Consider the following 20825-nt stretch of genomic DNA (forward strand, 5'->3'; position numbering starts at 1 on the left):
ACAACAGCTATTGCAAACATTATTTCACCATTTAGAAAGAAAGAAAGAAAGAAAAGAAAGAAAAAAGTGCTTTATTCTTCACAACTTATTTACATCTTTTACAATAAAAAACAAAACACACAAAACAATGGTTTATTTAAACCGTCTGTTTGGTTGGCACCTTGCTGTAAAATAACATATTTTAAAACTTTAACATGTAAGTAACTATTTAACTAGGTATACTTATATAAAAAAGTACATTTATAATTATTTTTAAATTTATGTAATACAGCTCGTAAAAAACATAAAATAAAAGCAACATTAATTCGTTTAAAAATATGGTTCCAAGCGAGTCTCATGATTTTTTTTTATTTCACCATTTAGAAAAGACTAGTTAATAATAATATGAACCATTATTTCAACATCATTAAATAATTTAAATAACCAAATACTGACTGACAGACCAGTTAAAATTGTCATCTTACTTTTAAAAAGTTACATGAGAAACCTTTCCCATAGTATGTTTTTTGTAAACACTCTAACGTCTTTAGCCAGATGACCTTAACGGGAATAGCACACCAATGTTTTTTCCTTCCACCATGAAGTAAAGGACTTAATATTTTCCCCTGCAGATTACCGTGGAGGAAGATGGCATGGTGAAGTCTGAATGTTTCAACGGTATCATGGGCAACTCAGGTTCCGACCTCATCATTCTAGGAGACATTTTCATGCGTAAATACTACACTCAGTTTGACCAGTTAATCCTATACAATAACGGCTTGGCTTTGCATTAATTGGACAACTTTCCTAATTCTCAGAATCGAGTGAAATAATCATATCAGTATTTCGAAGGACTATCTGTTTCAATAGGTGTGAAATTGTATCTTAGGATCACATCTTCTCGGTTATTATTGAATTTTTATGGGTTGAGTTATATTATAATAGGCATCCTCCTTCCTATTTAGCCATGTAGATAAATTGTCATGCAGAAACTAATATACAAACTCGGCCAAAGTAACTTTTCTTTCTTACCTATATTTGGCAATTGGGTTTTCCAAGGAGCTGCAATGTTGCCCGTACGTAATTCGGATATTTATTTATCTTTGATGAACTTGTATGGTAAATAAATAAAAAAAGAATTCTCCAGCTTGGACCTCTATTTTTTTTTTTCAAAGCTGTAATAATAATAGAGATCGATGATAATACTTCACTAACACTTCGATTGGCAGGACTGTGACGCCTCTTTCACACGACGCTATGGATCCGGCGTAGGGCTATGGGAGTATTTTATGAGTCCTTTCACACTATGTCCGGCGCGCGGCGAATTCGCCGCACGGCGCGCGAGTTACGCCTCTTTCACACGACGCGGCGCGCGCCGTGCGGCGCCCGCCGGATCCGGCGTAGGGCTATGGGAGTATATGAGTCCTTTCACACTATGTCCGGCGCGCGCCGCGCGGCGAATTCGCCGCACGGCGCGCGAGTTACCGCCGGATGCACCTTGAGCCGGACGACAGCGCCGCGCGGCGTCCACGCCGGACAACTCGGTGAAGGTGCATTGGTTCTTATGGGAGCTTTCACACGGTGCGGCGCGCGCCGCACGGCCCAACCCCTACGCTGCCTCATTTTAGGCAAACTACCTGACCAAGAGGGTGCAACAGTTAATTAAGAAATTATATATCGTTGTATCGGAAAATAATATATTTAAAGTTTTACAAAAAATACATTTTTATGTTAATCCCATGCAAATCGACCAACTTAAAGTATTAAAACAAAAATTGTCCTTTAATAACTAGAGGAGAATATTTAGTATTAAATTAATTAATTAAAAAATTAAATTAGTAATTTATACGTAATGAAACATTTTTTTTTAACTTATAGAATACAATATTTTCAGATATGACGAATATTTATATATAATACGTGAAGGTGATTTCTACGAAATACTACTCCTCCGTTAATAATGAACCGATTTTTACAAACGATGTGTCAAAATTAAGTATTTGTTGTGTACACGCCCCCTTTCACCAATTCCTGTAGTTAAAGTCCTCGGGCTTTGCCCCTCAGGCTATCAAAATCCCAATGTATATATTTCCCAACAGACTAAAAATTGTGAAAGTTCTTGAACTCCCATACCGATTTGCATAGTTTAAGTTACATGATATGACTATTTATTTTTCCAAGATCTTTCACTGGGGAGATTCTTGGTCATGTCATTTACTTATATTATACCTTTTACTAATTGTTCACAGTTGTACTGAACAGATTGTAAAATAAAATAAAGTTAAAAAAATCTTATGAAGACAAGATTTTGTTTAGTTAAACGGACGAATAATTTGTATAAATTACAGCTGTTCATAGTACACACATGATACACACAAGAGTTTTCGTTTTCAGTGTTGATAGATGGAGTGGAGTGAGCGTTCGTTTTCAGAGTGAGTTCGTTTCCAGTTTCGATAACTGGAGTGGAGTGATTGGTTACATTATCTTTGAGTTGACTCTCACACGTCAACGGAAATAGTGACAGTTATTCGTAAAAAAAACTCCTTTAATATTTTGCAATTGCTCAAATTCGAGCAACAGGTGCACTAGTTTATTATATTTAAAATTAGCCCATTCATTTAATTTGAACTTTTAAGTGGAGTATTCATTTAAAAGCCACAACTGAACAGAAAATAATAAATATTTAGGAGTGCCGTACGGCACGCGCCGCACGAAACCGTACTAGTGTGAAGACACACGCTTGTCCGGCGAAGCGCCGCGCGGCGGACGCCGTACGGCGCGCGCCGCTTCGTGTGAAAGAGGCGTTACCGCCGGATGCACCTTCAACCAGACGACAGCGCCGCGCGGCGTCCACGCCGGACAACTCGGTGAAGGTGCATTGGTTCTTATGGGAGCTTTCACACGGTGCGGCGCGCGCCGCACGGCCCAACCCCTACTATGTCTCATTTTAGGCAAACTACCTGACCAAGAGGGTGCAACAGTTAATTAAGAAATTATATATCGTTGTATCGGAAAATAATATATTTAAAGTTATTACAAAACATATATTTTTATGTTAATCCCATGCAAATCGACCAACTTAAAGTATTAAAACAAAAATTTTCCTTTAATAACTAGAGGAGAATATTTAGTATTAAATTAATAATTTAGTAATTTATACGTAACTAGTGTACATGTTGCTCGAATTCGAGCAATTGTAAAGTATTACAGGATTGGCAAACCAATAACAATCATACTTAGCTATCAACATTTCAACAAAAACACACCTATCTTCCCTGTAGCAGCAAACCTAAGTACCGTACTCATATTAAAATTAACTTAATGTTATATAAATAGGAAAAATGACCATTTTAAGGGAATAATTAATCTTTGTATTAATTAAGCCAGGTAAATGGAAATTCGCTTAGTCTGAAGGTTTGCAGCAGATACACAATTTTAATAACAGCAAAGATTGAAGAATCTATCTATATATTAATAGGCAAGCATGTTTCTTTAAAACCTTTTTTCTCAGCTCGTGTGCATCGTAGGGAAAATCTATGCATACCGTTAGAAAGCTATTTTCCTGAAGGTGTGCAGAATCCCTTTATAAATTTAAATAGGCTCAAAGATAAGCACAAAAAATGAGTTTAAAGATTTCAAAAAATTAACATGGATCTTATGCGTTGCCATGCTGGTGACGAAATAACAACGGAATATAAACAGGAAATCAAAACAAATGGAAGAAACTCCAATCACATGTTTTATTTACAGTGTGGGGTGAAAATAGAGAAGTGAGTACATTTACATATTTTTGGTCGAGTTTCGACCACTGGACGACCTCTCGTCTAAATTATTACTTGTATCCACGAATTTATCTAACAATTTTTTCCTGAAAAATATTATTACAGCAGTTCAAAAATATTGAAACTAACTCGATCAACAAATGATGTTGAAAGAATTCCATACTAATGACATTAACATAGTTTGACAGTTCAATTTAATCAATGTTAAATGTTTACATTCGGGCATAGACAAAAATGATTCGGGCGAGTGACATATTTGATTAATGTTTATGATCCCTACCGTTCCTGTTCTAATAATCATGCAGTATTTAATATGTTTGAACCAGCTGTGTGGAATTGTGAAATCAAAATTAATTTGACAGTTAGTTCTGCTTGTTTACATTTTTTAATTTTGTGGGTTTGTTCTTTGTTACCATGGATACCATCAATAAATATTTCACTCTTTAATTTCTGACAACAGCTGGAGTTCCATAACAAATTTTGTTTTCCATGTTAATCTTATGGATAAATACGAAACTTTAAAGGGCCCCAGGGCCTCACTCTCTAATTATTTCCTTAAAAAGAAAGTTTCCTGCACAACTTCACGTTACGCTCTTTCCAATGACACCAAAAACATGTTAATTGGTTCAGTAGTTTCGGAGGAGTAATTGTCACAAAAAACCTGCTTGCGTATTAAATAAGTACGAGAGGTCGTCCAGTGGTCGAAACTCGACCAAAAATACGTAATGTACTCACTTCTGTATTTTCACCCCACACTGTAAATAAAACATGTGATTTGGGTTTCTTCCATTTGTTTTGGTTTTCTGTTTATATTTCGTTGTTATTTTCGTTACCAGCATGGCAACGCATGAGATCCATGTTAATATTTTCAAATTTTTAAACTCATTTTTTGTGCTTATCTTTGAGCCTATTTAAATTTATAAAGGGATTCTGCACACCTACAGGAAAATAGTTTTCTAACGGTATGCGTAGATTTTCCCTACGATGAACACGAGCTGAGAAAAAAGGTTTTAAAGAAACATGCTTGCCTATTAATATATAGACGAGAGGTCGTCCAGTGGTCGAAACTCGACCAAAAATATGTAATGTACTCACTTAACTATTTTCACCCCACACTGTAAATAAAACATGTGATTGGAGTTTCCTCCATTTGTTTTGATTTTCTGTTTATATTTCGTTGTTATTTCGTAACCAGCATAGCAACGCATAAGATCCATGTTAATTTTTTACAACTTTTAAACTTATTTTTTGTGCTTATCTTTGAGCCTATTTAAATTTATAAAGGGATTCTGCACACCTACAGGAAAATAGCTTTCCAACGGTATGCGTAGATTTTCCCTACGATGCACACGAGCTGAGAAAAAAGGTTTTAAAGAAACATGCTTGCCTATTAATATATAGATAGATAGATAGATGAAACTTTTTTTTTTATATCTAGAATACAATATTTTTAGATATGACGAATACTTATATATAATACGTGAAGGTGATTTCTACGAAATACTACTCCTCCGTTAATAATGAACCGATTTTTACAAACGATGTGTCAAAATTAAGTATTTGTTGTGTACACGCCCCCTTTCACCAATTCCTGTAATAAAAGTCCTCGGGCTTTGCCCCTCAGGCCATCAAAATCCCAATGTATATCTTATGAAGACAAGATTTTGTTTAGTTAAACGGACGAATAGTTTGTATTAATTACAGCTGTTCATAGTACACACATGATACACACAAGAGTTTTCGTTTTCAGTTTCGATAGATGGAGTGGAGTGAGCGTTCGTTTTCAGAGTGAGTTCGTTTCCAGTTTCGATAACTGGAGTGGAGTGATTGGTTACATTATCTTTTGAGTTGACTCTCACACGTCAACGGAAATAGTGACAGTTATTCGTAAAAAAACTCCTTTAATATTTTGCAATTGCTCAAATTCGAGCAACAGGTGCACTAGTTTATTATATTTAAAATTATCCTATTCATTTAATTTGAACTTTTAAGTGGAGTATTCATTAAAAAGCCACAACTGAACAAAAAATAATAAATATTTAGGAGTGCCGTACGGCGCGCGCCGCACGAAACCGTACTAGTGTGAAGAGACACGCTTGTCCGGCGCAGCGCCGCGCGGCGGACGCCGTACGGCGCGCGCCGCTTCGTGTGAAAGAGGCGTGAGTGAATTCCTAACAACATTGTTTTCTGCTGGGATAACGGAAATTCTAGAAGTAGAAGAGTTGAGGTTGAATAGTAATAGTATCAAAGATCAGATAGTAATTTATCAAAGATAAAACTGGTTAGTCTATGTTTTTATCTATGGTTGAATGATAACTAGGTGCGCCCACAAAATTGAGTGGAGTGGAGTTAAAGGTGGTAGTGGGCATAGATAATTAATTTAACTAACTCCCTTCCCTGGTATCATTGACAAAGTCAATGCTGGTATTAGTTGCCACATAGATAAAACTATGTGATCTGGCCGGGATCGCGGGATCAACTCCCGCCAAATCACAAATGGATTTTATCTAAGTGATATTGCCGCAAACCCTAGGTATAGCCTGAAGTAATTAATGTGAAAAATATCCTAGGCTCGTGCTTAGCGTCTTAGGACGATAAAAACATTACCATGCAGCTTGTTTGCATTGTAAATTTCCAGCATCCTAGCAGAAAACGTAATTGATGGCTGCAGTCATAGCCTACCAACCAGTCGGCAGTCAGTGAGTCAGTATTTTTACCAAACGCCATGGAATGAAGAGAATGACCGCGAAGGGAGGGGAGAAAGAGAAAGCAAAGCAGCAGTCAGCACAGTCAGCACTGAAAGCAGCCGCTCGCTCACGCTCGCTGCTCGCTATAGTCGAAGTCGAGTCGCTCGCTAGACGCTAATCACGTGCACGTTCACGACACCACGGCAACCGTACAACGACACGATGGCTAAAGTCCCTTCACCCTACTAGGCCTAGTCCTAGTCGGTATTTACTCAGGGGAGGTATAGAAGAGGCTACGATGACAGCTGAGGGCTTCTTATTAGCTGAGGGAACGCCATTACCGTAACAAAACGTTCGGTAGCCATCGGCCTCGGTGGTCTAATGGTTAGCGTGCTGGGCTGGTATACTGTAGGTCCCGGGTTCGAATCCCGCTAGTAGCATTAACTTTTTGTCCAAGATTTTTTTATTATCAGCAAGTTTGGTTGGTTTGGTTTGGTTATTACAGTTTAATTTTATTATTAAGTCATTATAAAATTTTAATTGAGCAATTTCTAGTTTTATTTAATAAACAGAATTATTTTTCCGATTACTAAACTTTTGTTATATTTATCAGCAAGTTTGGTTAGTTCGGTTAGGTTATGATAGTTTAATTTTATAATTAAAAATAGTAAAATTGAATTTGAGGCATTTATAATTTTATTTTATGAACAGAACTATTTTTGCGATTAGTAAACGTTTATTGCCAAAGTGCTCTCTACTACAGCGCTGTTCACGGAGGAATTTTGAACTAAATGCCTCATTTGTACCTCCCCTAAGTCAGACCCGTCCTAGTCCCTTGTCCCTTCGAGACCGTAATGTTTGGATGAGTCAATACAACTTCAATGGTCTAATGTACGAATTTTAACATGGTGTAGTATGTGATTGTGTGAGAGTGAGACATAAGGAGTTTAACCAAGCGCTCCACATCCAAAGAAGTTTTCGTTTGAATGTAGGTTAGGCCTGGTTAAAATAAGATAATTATTCTTTTATTTGGTGATTGACAACATTGGTTATGTCGTCTTTAAAACAAACTTCGATGAGTGCGTCACAGGTAAGAAATATGAACTTAGCCTATCCAGTATGATAATATAAAATAAGTTATATAGGCTACCCTGGTATAGGCCTAGGACTAGCCTACGTTTTGGGGCAAATGAAAAATCCACAGTTTTTCACATTCTTTTGTCCATTTGAACAACTTGATATTCAGGTTTTAACTTTGGTTTTTTGTCGTGTCAACACCAGTTAGCCTAATGAAGCTGTTACCAACATTAACAGTTAGTTGCTAAAGTTAGGCCTAACTAACAAATTAAAAAAATTGTGGCTAGGCTATACGACAGGTTTAGACCAACGAGCACATAATATAAATAGAGGGGCTATACCACACTGCTAAGTGTCGCCAGTTCCGCCATATTGAATTGGTCAAGGGGCTCGAATTGGGTCGCTGCAGTGAACAACTTTTAATTGAACACGCACAGAATACACCGTGATTTAAGTGCCTTAGAGTGCAGATAAAATTTTCAAATTTTGCACAGTTGAAGTTAAGGTCCTTCTTCCACTAACAGTTCTATTTTAATTGTACGGTATCTGAAGTATTTATTTTTTAATTATATGACGATAACTAATGTGATGTTTTTATAATTATAGATTTTGACATGAAAAAGTTACTCTGTGAGGAAGTTTTTTATTTTTTGGTCAGGCGAGTTTTAACCCTCCGAGTGTCCATAGTTTAGGCCTTAATGTCCGCCTATTTTTGGCGCATTTGCAAGGTTTTATTAAAACCGATCTGAGAAGCTTAAAACAATGTTAATTCTACTGTTCTATATACCATTTTGTTTGGAAAATCATGGGCTACATAAAACATAAGGAACATTTGTTTCAAAAAAATTTTTTAGGTAAAAAAAAAATATTTTGGAAAAAAAAAAAAAAAAAGTTCGCGCTCAATGAAATTGTGTAAATTACAGGCCTATAAATATTTGAAAATAGCCACTTTGTTCTAAATTTTATGAGGATTACAAATATCTTATCTTACTAATATTATAAATGTGAAAGTTTGTGTGTTTGTTTGTTTGTTTGTTTGTTTGTTTGTTTGAAGTTCAATCACGCTTTAACTACTGGACGGATTGGGCTGAAATTTGGCATGATGATAGCTTAAACTCCCGATTAACATATAGGCATAGTCTTATCTCAAAAATCCTTTCGGGCTCCGCCCCAGTGGCTCTGTAGTTCCCGATGTTAACCTTATGAGTATTCATATTTAAAGGGAATTAAAGAACTTTGTCAGCTGTTTCAACTAAAAAAGTTTATTCTATGATATGCAAAAGCATTTAACAAGTTAAAAGATTTACCAACAGGGTGCAGCACTATTATTTTTTTGCATTTATGAAAACAGCTAATTTGAATTAAGCATCGACAAAAAACTGTGATACGCAATGAGAAACTGTCAAAGTAGGATTGTTTACAGGCATGTTTATGTTTTTAATTTCATAAATGATTTGTGATATTTTGTGGTTTTTCAATAATTAATTTTTCTCTATTGTTTAGGAGAAGTGGTAGAACATTATGGCTATGGTAGATGTGTAATACTATAGTATACCGTAAATTTAAAGAAGCAAATTTTATCAAACTGTGTCCGCCCCCATTGCAAACGCAAAACTTGAGTATAACTGCAATAAGCATTTTATTCTTGATGCCAACCCCGTACGAAGGACGGGTTCTCTGCTAGTATAATAATATAAGTAAGGAAGTAGATTTGCAAATAAATAAGTTATGGGCAAAAAACAGATTTCAGTACATAGCGTTTAGCTAAGAATGCATAGCCTAACCATAGCTAGGAATCTGGCTGATAATTTACATCAGTATCACTACCTACTTCTTCAGGATCATCAACCAGCCCTTCAAAATCACTTAAATCTTCTTATAATGCACCACGTATATCACTACTTTTGATTTTTAACACTAAAACAATGATAAACGTAATAAAACACATCAGTCATCGGTCCGAGGATAACCAAGCTGTTTACAAATGCGCACGTCAGCTGTCTGCTACAATTACGATCGGCTCGGAGAACTTACAGCGCTGAGACAGACCTCTGGAGAAAGCTTATAATTTAACGAAAAGAACGATACCTAACTCGATCCAGTTCAATCCGATTCAGTCAGTCATAGAGCCTTTGCCGTAAACAGTGTTCGTGAGTCGTTGCAGCGACGCATAACTCTACACAACGTGTGTTACGCGTCGCTGCAGCGACGCATGACACTCGGAGGGTTAAAAACCAACTCAACGTAATATTTAACCTAACCTAACCCAATTTAACAAATCTAACCTAACCTAACCCCTCTAATCCAACCCAACGTAATCTAACCTATCCCAATATAACCTTTTAACCTAGTTTTGGTCATTTTGGCGCTAACTCGCTTTTCCAGCCATATCTCCGTTAATATCCATCGGATCTTGAAAATTCTTGCAATAGGCTACTTGTTCAGCTTGCTCTACTGGTTTATTTGAGTATCCACATGACATATTTCCGCTTTTCCGGGAAAACAATAGGCCTACTTTTCCAGGGAAAATGACAATCATTTTTGTATTCAAGACGTTATTTGGCAAACAAAATTAGAAAAAAATTATTGTAGCGTGACGTACCGGTATGTGATCGATATAATTACCTTATTATAGGTTAACTAATAAAATAATAGGCCTAGCTGAAAAATCATGATTTTTAGTTGTAAAATGAGGCCAAATAAGGCTTTAAGCTCAGGATGCACCCAGGGCTAGAGATATACAAGGGCTGGCTCACTCCTTTAGTAACTTAATTTATTGTATCAATGAGTACAGTATTCTTAGCCATCGCTTTACAGCCTACTCCCATCCTTAAACATCTACTAAAGTTATTTTTTTATTTATTAAAATTGATTTTATTCGTAATCCTATTTGAAAATCAATTACTTTTATAAAATACAGTAATACAGTACCTAATAAAAAAATGTCCAACATAGTGCTTATTCGACATTAAATGTGCGGCAATACCAGCGCTCACATAGGCTAAGATATATGGTACCGGGAGCCCGAGGTACTGCTGTGACGTCACAGCGGCGGAGTGGTGGGGAGCCACCTGGCATCACTTTCTGAGCTCGCGTGGCCTAGCCCTTGAATATCTCTAGCCCTGGGTTGCACCTATCATTGAGCCCTTATTTTCTGTTTTAGTCATCTCAAGCAACGCCGGCACAGGAGTTCTCTATACGGGTTCCGAAGTAAGTAACAACATTTACTATAGCCTACACCTAGTCAATGGTAACAAGCAAATATTATAATTAACTTAGGGCCTGATTATTTACTCTGTTTATTTTACACTATACATTTTAATGTAATTATAAAAGCACTATTCTTGTTCATTCAATTGCTCACTGGTTTAATAGGCTAATAACATGGCCTAGTTAGGAGTTGGTATAATTTTGTATGTAACTTGGACCTATTCAACTAGTAGTTGGTTAAAACTATTGTAAAGATTCTCATGCAACTTTATGGGCATTTATTTAAAATTATAAAATAACAAAAAAAATTAAATAAATATTTGATAAAACTTATTGACCTATATAAACAGTTTAAGTAAAAAAAGGGCTGCCTTGTAAAAAACCCCATTCTTCTTGTATTTAAACTGAATACCTAATAATTAAGCTTATTTCTTCAGTTTTTTAACGTATTCTTCTACAAAAAGTTATTTGAAAGTTGACTGACTTGTGGTCGGATAAAAAAATATGACTTATTCACTTTAAATTGCTTTACTGTCAATTAAATATTTTTGAGAAGGTTTTGGTCTAAGATTTGTTTGAATAGAATTGGGCATTTACCCAAAATCACAACAATCAATGCCTTATAAATAGACAGACTGTAGGCCTACCCAGTAAAGCTTTTTAGGACCAGATTCCCAATAGGCCTAGGTATCGTAGATGCTGGTCTACAGTACTAATTTTTAGTGGTAAATGTTGAGGCATTACAAATAATAGGCCTATTAGGATGGTTAAATACCATAACAGAAGAGCGGGGCAGTTTATAAATCTGTAAAAGCCATGAATGTACCCTAATAGGACCATGCTTATTATTACACTTGAATCTAGACAAATCATTTTTAGGAGCATCTGTTTTCTGTAATGTTTAACCATATAGTCAATGGTTCAAGTCAATTGAACAGTTATTTAATATGATACTAAGTAATCTAATATCGTTTACAGCCTAAATAATATGTTGATCGATGACGTTTAATATCTATAATGTACAAGTATTTGTATCTTTAGGGCCTCTAGGAAGAGACATCACGTTATGAGGTTCAACTCAGTTCTCAACGTAGACTTTGCAAAATGGGGTCCAGTGAAGATGGAAAGGGAGAACAATGCAAAGGAATTTGCAAGACCTGATGATGACATGCCAAAGTAAGATTTGTATTTTTTTCCTATTAGCGAATTTCCCATATAGGGAATAAGCTATTTTAATATAGAGGGTGAACTTCAAAATAATCCTAGTAAGTTAAAAATTGTTTAAATGTGAAGAGACCAGGAACCAAATGTTAGTAAGTTTTTATTTTTATAGAAGAGAAGATCTTGATTACCGGTAATTTTTGTTATGGAACAATGTAAAAACCATATTGAACGTTTCAAAAACTATCACAAGGCTTCAACACTTTTAGAAATATTCAGAAAAGTACATAAATGTTTAATTTCATTTGTTGTGTTGTTGTCTGCCATCATTGGGTTTGATTGATTTTGTTGACACTAGGTAGATACCAATACTTATGCTTCAACATTTCAGATTTGGTGCTGGTAGTGAATATGGCAGAGAGGCTAAAGAAGAGGCTCGGCGTAAGAAATTTGGTATCGTTAGCAAAAAGTATAAACCAGAAGATCAGCCATGGATACTCAAAGCTGGAGGCAAAACAGGAAAGAAGTGAGTATTCTCATTGCGTTGACTATTTGGATAGGGTTTAATCATTGGCTATTGGATACTGAAGTAGACATCCCATCTATATGGATCAGTTGTCGCCAAATTTTTATTAAAAAAGAACATAGTTGTGTGAGCCAGTCACAGAATGCGCTAATGTCTAAAATTCTATTTCTACCTTATTTTTTTTTTGCTGACATAGTTGATGGGTCATACCAGTTGTTATAGCTCACGTTGTTCCATCAGTTGACTTGTGTATTCAACAGAAAACAGTAATTTGCATCAGCGCAATCTGTGATTTACAGAAACTACGACAATTTTGATTTAAAAACTACCGACAACTTTAACATGGGGATATGGGGATGGGATGCCTAAGTGTTATTAACTGTTCAAGGTTTAATCTAAAATTTGTTTAGGTTGTACCTTTCTGTTAAACATAAAGCATTTCTTTAACCTTATACAATTTCTGAAGGAACCAATTGTAATTAAAAGTAACCTGATTTTTGCGTTAACATTATTGGCTTTTTTTGTTTACCATTCAATGTTAACCTTTTGTTAGATAGCATCATTAATTCATAGCCTAATGACAAGTGACTTTAGGGTTTAAGCCCAGATTGGGATTGATCCAGCAACCAATATTTAAGTTGAAGGTGAACACTGTAATTTACTCTGATAATGTTACACATTGAACAATGATATGTTGTGATTTGTATACGCGACATTGTAATTGTATTGATATATAACTTAGTGATATCACTCTGTTGGTTAAATGTATAATTTTCTATTTGATATACTGTATTTTGTTGATGACTCTGGTTCTATTGAGTACCTATGCTTTTTTCACATAACAAAAATCTAAATCTAACGTCTATGTAACAAATAATATATACAGTTAGCCCATTTAGTCATACAAACACTGATCTGTTGTTTCCAGATTCAAAGGTATCCGTGAAGGAGGAGTGGGGGAGAACGCAGCTTACTATGTGTTCACGCACGCTGCAGACGGAGCCATCGACGCCTACCCTCTGTGTGAATGGTACAACTTCCAACCCATCAACAGGTACAAGTCACTCTCGGCAGAGGAGGCTGAACAAGAGTTTGGAAGGTAATTGTGTTAAGATCGATAATGCTTTAAATATAATTTAATAAGTGTACAGAGAAGTAAGGTGCAGAGGATAACGTGTATGGGACGAACATGCGCTTTCAGCTGTAGTATGTTGTGCGGGAAATATATAAGGAAGAGCCAGAGTGGCGGTGTGGAAATTCCTATTGCACAGTGTACAGCGTCTTCCTCCACCGTGAGCATTGCAATGCTTGAGTGCAAGGGAGAGGTGTTAGACTTTGCCCTAGACACCAGCGACTAGTGCTAGACACCACTTAACATTGAATGTTTCCTTTGTACCTTACGTCTCTGCAATAAGTGTAACTATTGCTAGTTTTGTTAAGTTACAATCAAAGACAACACATACAAAATCAAGGAATTGTTTTGAAAAAAAGGATAGTTCATCTAGTTTACCTCGGTAAAATAGGGTCCAGAGGCTAACAGATCATCTATATATATAAAAGGCAAAGCCCTCACTGACTGACTGACTCACTCACTCATCACTAATTCTCCCACTTCCCACTTACCTAGGAGGCTGAAATTTGGTACACTGATTCTTTAGGCATTAAATAGGAAAACTAAGTGGTTTTTATTCTGATCGAACTCTCGGGCTCCGCCCCAGTGGCTCTGGAGTTTCCCATGTTAACCTAATGAGTACTCATATTTAATTGGAATAATGAATCATGACAGCTGTTTCAATTAAACAAGTTGGTTCTGTTCTATGATGTTCAATAGCATTAAAGTTACAAGGATTACCAAACAGAGTGCAGCACAATTATTTTTTTAATATTTGACAACAGCTAATTTGAAACCAAAAGGTGAGTGAGCGTAGCGAACGAACTTCAACCCGGAGGCGAGGTAGCGTAGCGAACGAGCTAACCTGAAGGCAAGTGAGCGCAGCGAACGAGCTTCAACCGTAAAGGTGAGTGAGCGTAGCGAACGAACTTCAACCAGGACGTGTGAGCGCAGCGAACGAGCTCCAACCTAAAGGTGAGTGAGCGTAGCGAACGAACTTCAACCAGGACGTGATTGAGCCATGCGAACGAGCTCACGTATGAAGTTAAACGGGGCAAAGCCCGCGGGTACAGCTAGTATAACATAACACTGATATTTGACCTAATATATGACTTCTTGGAGGGTAGATTGAAGAGAAATGTTAGTTAAAATTCTAAACTGGCACAGTCTTCAATGTTGCCAACTGTTGCCACCATATAAAAAAACTCTAACCTCTTAAAAACAAACTTACTGCCACTCAGCATTCCTTTAAAATATTATCTAATATCTAGAATTTACCAATATAACATCTAATAATCTAGTAATTTTCTAGTACAGTAGTACAGTACTTTAATGTGGTTTTTCTTAGTGTTAATAAATAAGTGTTTACCTACAAATTTTTTTCCAGGCGAAACAAGGTGATTAACTACTTTTCTCTGATGTTGCGGAAACGGTTGAGGAATGATGAAGACGGAGATTTGGATGAAGAGGAAGGGAAAACAAAGCGAGGAAATTCAAAAAAGTCTAAAGGTAAATTAGAATAAAAACAATTTTGTGAAATCCTAAACTGTAGAAGCCCTTGTGTAAAACTTTGCAAAACCAACTGTAAAATTGATATTAATAATAAGCTAATGTTTAATACTGTAGTAAGCAAATCAAAAGTCTTATAATTTAATACAGTAAGGGATTTTTTGTATTATAAAGGAATAAAGTTCACTTAGCTTACCTGATAAAATTAGAGTCCAGGATCTAATAGATAACAAAAAAATAGCACAAACATAGCAATGATATTTAGTTCTGATGTAGGACTTCTGTAGAGAGTGGGTTGAAGAGTATTGCCAGGTTAAAGTTTAAAACTAGAGTGATCTTCAGAGTTGCCAACTGTAACCACCGAAAAAAAGCCTAGATATTATGTTACTGCACTATAAAAAAACACACATACAACAAATGTTCTGTATTTACACAAAACTTAAAACTTTCAGGAAAACTACTTAAACACTAGCTAAGAGGGAAGGTTGGGGGTCATTATCTCAAATTGAGGTTAGGAGGATTTTTTGAGTCTTTGGTAGGCTACCCTACCTCTGAAATCGAACTGTTGCACTGATATTTGGGTATAGACTTTATGGCGTAGCAGGAATCAACATCTAAGTTTTTTTTCAGTCAGCATGGATTGCTACCTATAGGTTTATCTCTGCGGGGTTTTAACATCTTGCCTGTGTCCATTCATCCTCTTACTAATTATGTATTATAGAATCTATAATAGTTTGTTGCTTCACCAGACTTCAAGATATCTGACATGGATGACTGGATGAACACTGATGACGATGATTCGGAGGAAGATGAAGACAACGATGACGAGGAGAAGAAAGAAAAGAAGAAGAAGAAACGTATGTAACAATAAGTCCTATAGGGACTTTTTATTTTTTGTTTAACTGATTGTTAACTCTTGTAATTGGTGAACTGTACTTGTAAATTGGGGTTGGTTAACGAGTTCCTTTAAAACCACTCAGAGGGCCGCATGGGTGCAAAGTTGTTGACCAGACATGGTGTAGACTGGTGAGAAAAGAGGTGATGTAGGCAGCAGTGGGATGACATTACGTCAAGGGAACAGCCATGAGCTTATTTGAGACATCACCTGGTTACTCGTATTGCCAAGACAAACATAATGTTAACATATTCTGATATTATTACCATAATGTTACCATAATCTGATATATCAAGAATGGTAACATTATGGTAATAATATCAGAATATGTTAACATTATGGAGCATTGGCATAATTTTAAGTGTAGGTAATTTCTGAGCAAGTTGTTTATCGAACCTTGCATTGCATACATTTCAGTCACTTTAACTAATAAAAAATAAATAGTCATTTGAAATAAGATTTTAAAAATAGGATTTTTGGAAAGGAAAATTAGCAAGCTTACATTGAAAAATCGCTTGTGCTAGCTTAGGTCCCATTCAGAGAGTAGGTGAAAATGAAACATTTTAGGCCTAGCTAAACTTTCTAAATTTAATCAACGGTTTTACCAGCTGAAGCCAAATAATATCTAGTTACTGTGATCTCATTTTAAGTCCTATAATGTATACAAATTGTTTTCTGTATAAGTCAACTTCATGGCGTAAACAAATTGTGAGCTGTTTCACGACGTCCAATATAAAATATTTGACTGTTGCAATCTAAATCTCACCACGTCTAAAAGTACAGTAATTGCAATAAACATAGTCTTTCTACAAGCTCTGGACGTCATGAGATTGGTCGTCGTGAAACAGCACACTTTTACACTCCTAAAACCACGGCCAAAGACGCTGCCAGTTGCATGTCGTCTATTAGCTCAAAAGAGCTCTGGACATCTTGCAACAGCGCTGAGCTATTAGGCGTCGTGCAACTGGTAGCGGCTCTGGACATGGTGTAACTGCTATTATTTTAGGAGTGTAAAGTGTGCTTTTGCACGACGACCCATCCCATGACGTCCTTAGCTTGTAGAAAGACCTTGTTTCTTGTAGTTACTTTACTTTTGGACATGATGAGATTTGGACGTTGTGAACCAGTCGAATAGTTTATATTGGATGTCATAAGACAGCTCAAAAATTATATTTTAGCGTCGTTCACTGACTTATATCATTGGACATCGTGCAACACTCCCCAATGAAGGAGTTGGTTGCTTGATAAAAAAAGTCCCTCTCTATTTTAAGTTAGTTGTTTTATGCTGTTTTGGTTCACAGAGAAGAATGATAAAAACAAGAAAAATGCTGCAAAGAAGAAGAAGAAGGGCGGCTCTGATGATTCTGCCGTGGAGGAAAGTGATGATGGAGATGAAGAAGGTCGAGAACTAGACTACATCTCCGATTCTTCCGATAGGTAAAATATCAATCATCTTTATCTGTTAGAAGAAGTAATTATTTTATTTATTATAACCCCATGAAGAAGAGTTTTCTTTAATTTTAATATATAAAAAAAGAAGAATTAATTTTAAGTTGAAATATAAAATACATTCAAATTTCCCGCCTACTCCCCACTGCTCAAGACGACATCTAACCAAAATGATGAAGCCGCCATCTTGTGACCTTCACTTCAATCTAGTTTTTTTAAAGTTGGTGCATCACCAAAATTGTCTCTTCTTTTAACAATGCATCTTTATTTTCAAACTTTTATTTTTCGCTTTACGCAACATTATCAATATTGTTATTTTTTCATGTCAAAATAAAGCTATTGGGGGTTTGGTCTTGCTTATTTTCTGAATTAAATCTAAGGTAAAAGTTAAACTTCTGTTTTGATCCCTGGTCATCGGATTTCACTGAACGATTGTGCCTAACTTGCTATCTTTTACCAGCGACTCTGACCATGAAGCCAAGATCGACAAAGATATGAAAGGAGTTGCTGAAGAGAGTGCCTTGCGTCGTCTGCTGAGTTCAGGCGAAGAGGACGAGGAGGATGAGGAAGACAAGGAGAAGAAGAGTGAAGCAGATGACAAGGAGGATGAGGATAAGGAGAAAAGTGGGAAGAAGAAGAAGAAAGCCACCAAGAAGGAGAAAGAAGAAAAAGAAGCCAAGGCCAAGGCGGATGAAAATGATGGTAAATGGATTGAACAGTTTTGGATGGTATTTTTAACACTTTGCTGGTCATTATTATTTGGTGAAAGATTTACACATATTTTATTAACAAAAAATGCATGATTTTTTTGCTTTAAAGAAAAGGCTTGTTTCCATATTTTTCAACTAACCTTTGTCTTTGCCATTTTTTAGCCAATAGACTACAACACAAATATTTAGCTTTCATACTTCTTGAACAGGAAAAACACGTAGATGAATAACAACTAGCAACATCAATATAAAAGCTTAAAAAATACTAACAATTGATCACGAAGAACTTCTAAAAAAATTTACATTAAAGTAATATTTTTGCTTAATATTTTTTTCAGAGTCATCGAGTGAGTTCAATGCTGAAAGTTCAGATTCTGATGCTGATAACAAAACAAAAACTCAGCAAAACAGGTGTGTTAACATTTTTGACATGTGTCAGGTATTCCTGTCAGAACAAATACAAGATATTTTTCTCAATCACATGGTTTGGTTTTTCTCATTTTACCTTAATGAGAAAAAGTGCCCTGAAGAAACACAATTTTTGCAAAAGCTAGGCCTATAGCTGTATACAATTGTTTGGACCAGGAAAAATCTCAACAAAAAATCTGGACCTCTGTACCCTATGTTACTATAAACTTATAAGGAGTTATGTTCAATAGTTAAGTCTAACGTAAGGCTAAATTACACAATTTCCGTCATATAACAAAAAAAAAAGGTTCAGATCATGTTTTGTTATTAAAAAACCCCCGTCAGCAGCTTCATGTTATTGTTTCTGTGTTTGTAGTTTACTGTCATTGTTGTTTGTAGTTGTGTTTGATGTTTCCAACTAAGCAACTTTACGAGTACCTGAAGCCGACGATAGTGCTATATTACAAAAACTAGTTTTTAACATATTGTTTCAACTGCGAAGGTAATCAAGTCTTACTCTTTGTCCAACAGCCTAGGTACTTGATAAATAGATGACATTCTAATGTTAAATCAAAGTTGTTACTTTAAAGGTGTAAATACGTAGTTACAATTGTCCAAGTTAATATTCACTAGTAGTTATTTGTAATGTACAGACATCTCTATTTTCACACCTCACTGTAAATAAAATATGTGATTGTAATTTCTTCCATTGGTTTTTTTTTATCTTTATATTTTTATATTTTGTCACCAGCATGACAACCCATAAGGCCCGTTATTTTTTAAAATTTTAAATTCATTTTTTGTGCTTATTTTTTAGTCTATATTTTAATTTATAGAGGGATTCTGTACATCTAAAGGCAAACATCTTTCTAACAGTGTGTGTAGATTTTCCCTATGATGCACACAATCTGAGAAAAAAGGTTTTAAAGAAACATGCTTGCCTATTAATATATTGATTATTTCTTAGTGCCAGTAGTTCTCGATGCACCAGCCCAGCTACTCAAGCAGATAAGAGAGCAGGCACTTCATTGGAGGGTTCTGCGGCTAAGAAAGCCCGACTGGAACCTCTTCCTCTCAATTTCAACAGGTACCGTTTATTTCTTTCTGCTGTGAATGTTTGAGAAAAACCTTTAAACCCAGCATCTGTTTTATTGAAATTGTGAGTAGGACAACCAAAATTAAATACTACTGTGTATGTAAGAAGCGCTCGATAATGATTGCAAAGTGGGCCTGATATATGTGTTACAACCTAAAAGACAAACCTAGAACTAATATTATTAGGGTCTTTGGTTTTGAGGGATTGTTTAATTCTTTTTGAGTAGGTAATTGTAGAACATTTTGCTACTTTTCACCTACCTTAATGTTTGTGTGGGTATTTCATTTTTTTAAATTGGTTTGCGTTGGTTGTACTATGAGACGCTAAATTCTGTTCAGAAATTTGATTTGTGTTTTTATCTTGACTCAAGATCATAAGTTTTTGATAGTAATTCTGTCTATTTTCTTTTGAATCACATTTAGTTGTTGTTTATCATTTTAACTTGTTTTTTCAGCTCTGATAGTGGCATCACAGAGGACGCAGTTCGACGTTACCTGATGCGAAAGCCCATGTCGACTACAGAACTGTTGCAAAAGTTCAAGAGCAAGAAGACGGGACTTACGTCGGAACAGCTGGTGAACGTAATGACACAGCTGTTGAAGAAAATCAACCCTCATAGACAAACGATCAAAGGGAAAATGTTCTTCTCGCTGAAACCTGTTTGACGTTTTATTGTAATCGGTATATTTTTTGTTTATTGTTCTTTAAATCTTTAATTTACATTTTGAACTCGTATTGTTGTTTAGTCGTCTTTTATTTATTTTGCAAATAGTACGTTTCACAAGGACCAAAAGTGAACAAAGCTTTTTGAATTAAGTGCCGGTTATACTGGTCTACAAGATGAGCAAGGGCGAAAAAGTCACTTTTGATCCTTGTGGTGAATAGCAACATTTTTTGTCATACTGCCAATGGTATAACGCCAATAATTTAATATAATAACTCTAAATTACTTACCTTGACTGAATCTGCCAGTTACCACTTGGTTTTTTTTATTTTTCAATTAAACGTCTTGATTTTGAGGAGTAGAGTTGAGTTGTTAGATTGCTAATACTGATTGCATATACTACCTGGGTAGGGTGGTTTATTTTTCTTAATTTCATTGATTTACTATATTATTTCCTTTTATTTTGTAAAAATATGTTCTGTATTAATCCGAATGAATTAGCCAATGAATTCAAAGGACAATCTACCTCAGTTGTAGAGCTTGAAAAAAACTCGAACAAAT

The 20825-nt window shown here is 35.7% G+C and overlaps 1 protein-coding gene across 1 annotated transcript; it reads left to right on the forward strand.

Moving 5' to 3' along the window:
* Positions 1-7347: 7347 nt before the first annotated feature.
* Positions 7348-20335, forward strand: LOC128994273 (general transcription factor IIF subunit 1-like). The gene is made up of 12 exons (XM_054418689.1): positions 7348-7538; positions 10689-10735; positions 11777-11911; positions 12288-12422; positions 13351-13521; positions 14921-15042; positions 15792-15899; positions 17239-17374; positions 17847-18088; positions 18435-18507; positions 19472-19591; positions 20055-20335. Exons 1-12 carry the CDS (start codon positions 7500-7502, stop codon positions 20263-20265), a joined length of 1539 nt encoding a protein of 512 aa, XP_054274664.1. The 5' UTR covers positions 7348-7499; the 3' UTR covers positions 20266-20335.
* Positions 20336-20825: the final 490 nt, after the last annotated feature.

Source organism: Macrosteles quadrilineatus, unplaced genomic scaffold, assembly GCF_028750875.1.
Source record: "Macrosteles quadrilineatus isolate MER2022 unplaced genomic scaffold, UCM_ALF_1.0 Scaffold_5__1_contigs__length_97177068, whole genome shotgun sequence".
Taxonomy (NCBI): domain Eukaryota; kingdom Metazoa; phylum Arthropoda; class Insecta; order Hemiptera; family Cicadellidae; genus Macrosteles; species Macrosteles quadrilineatus.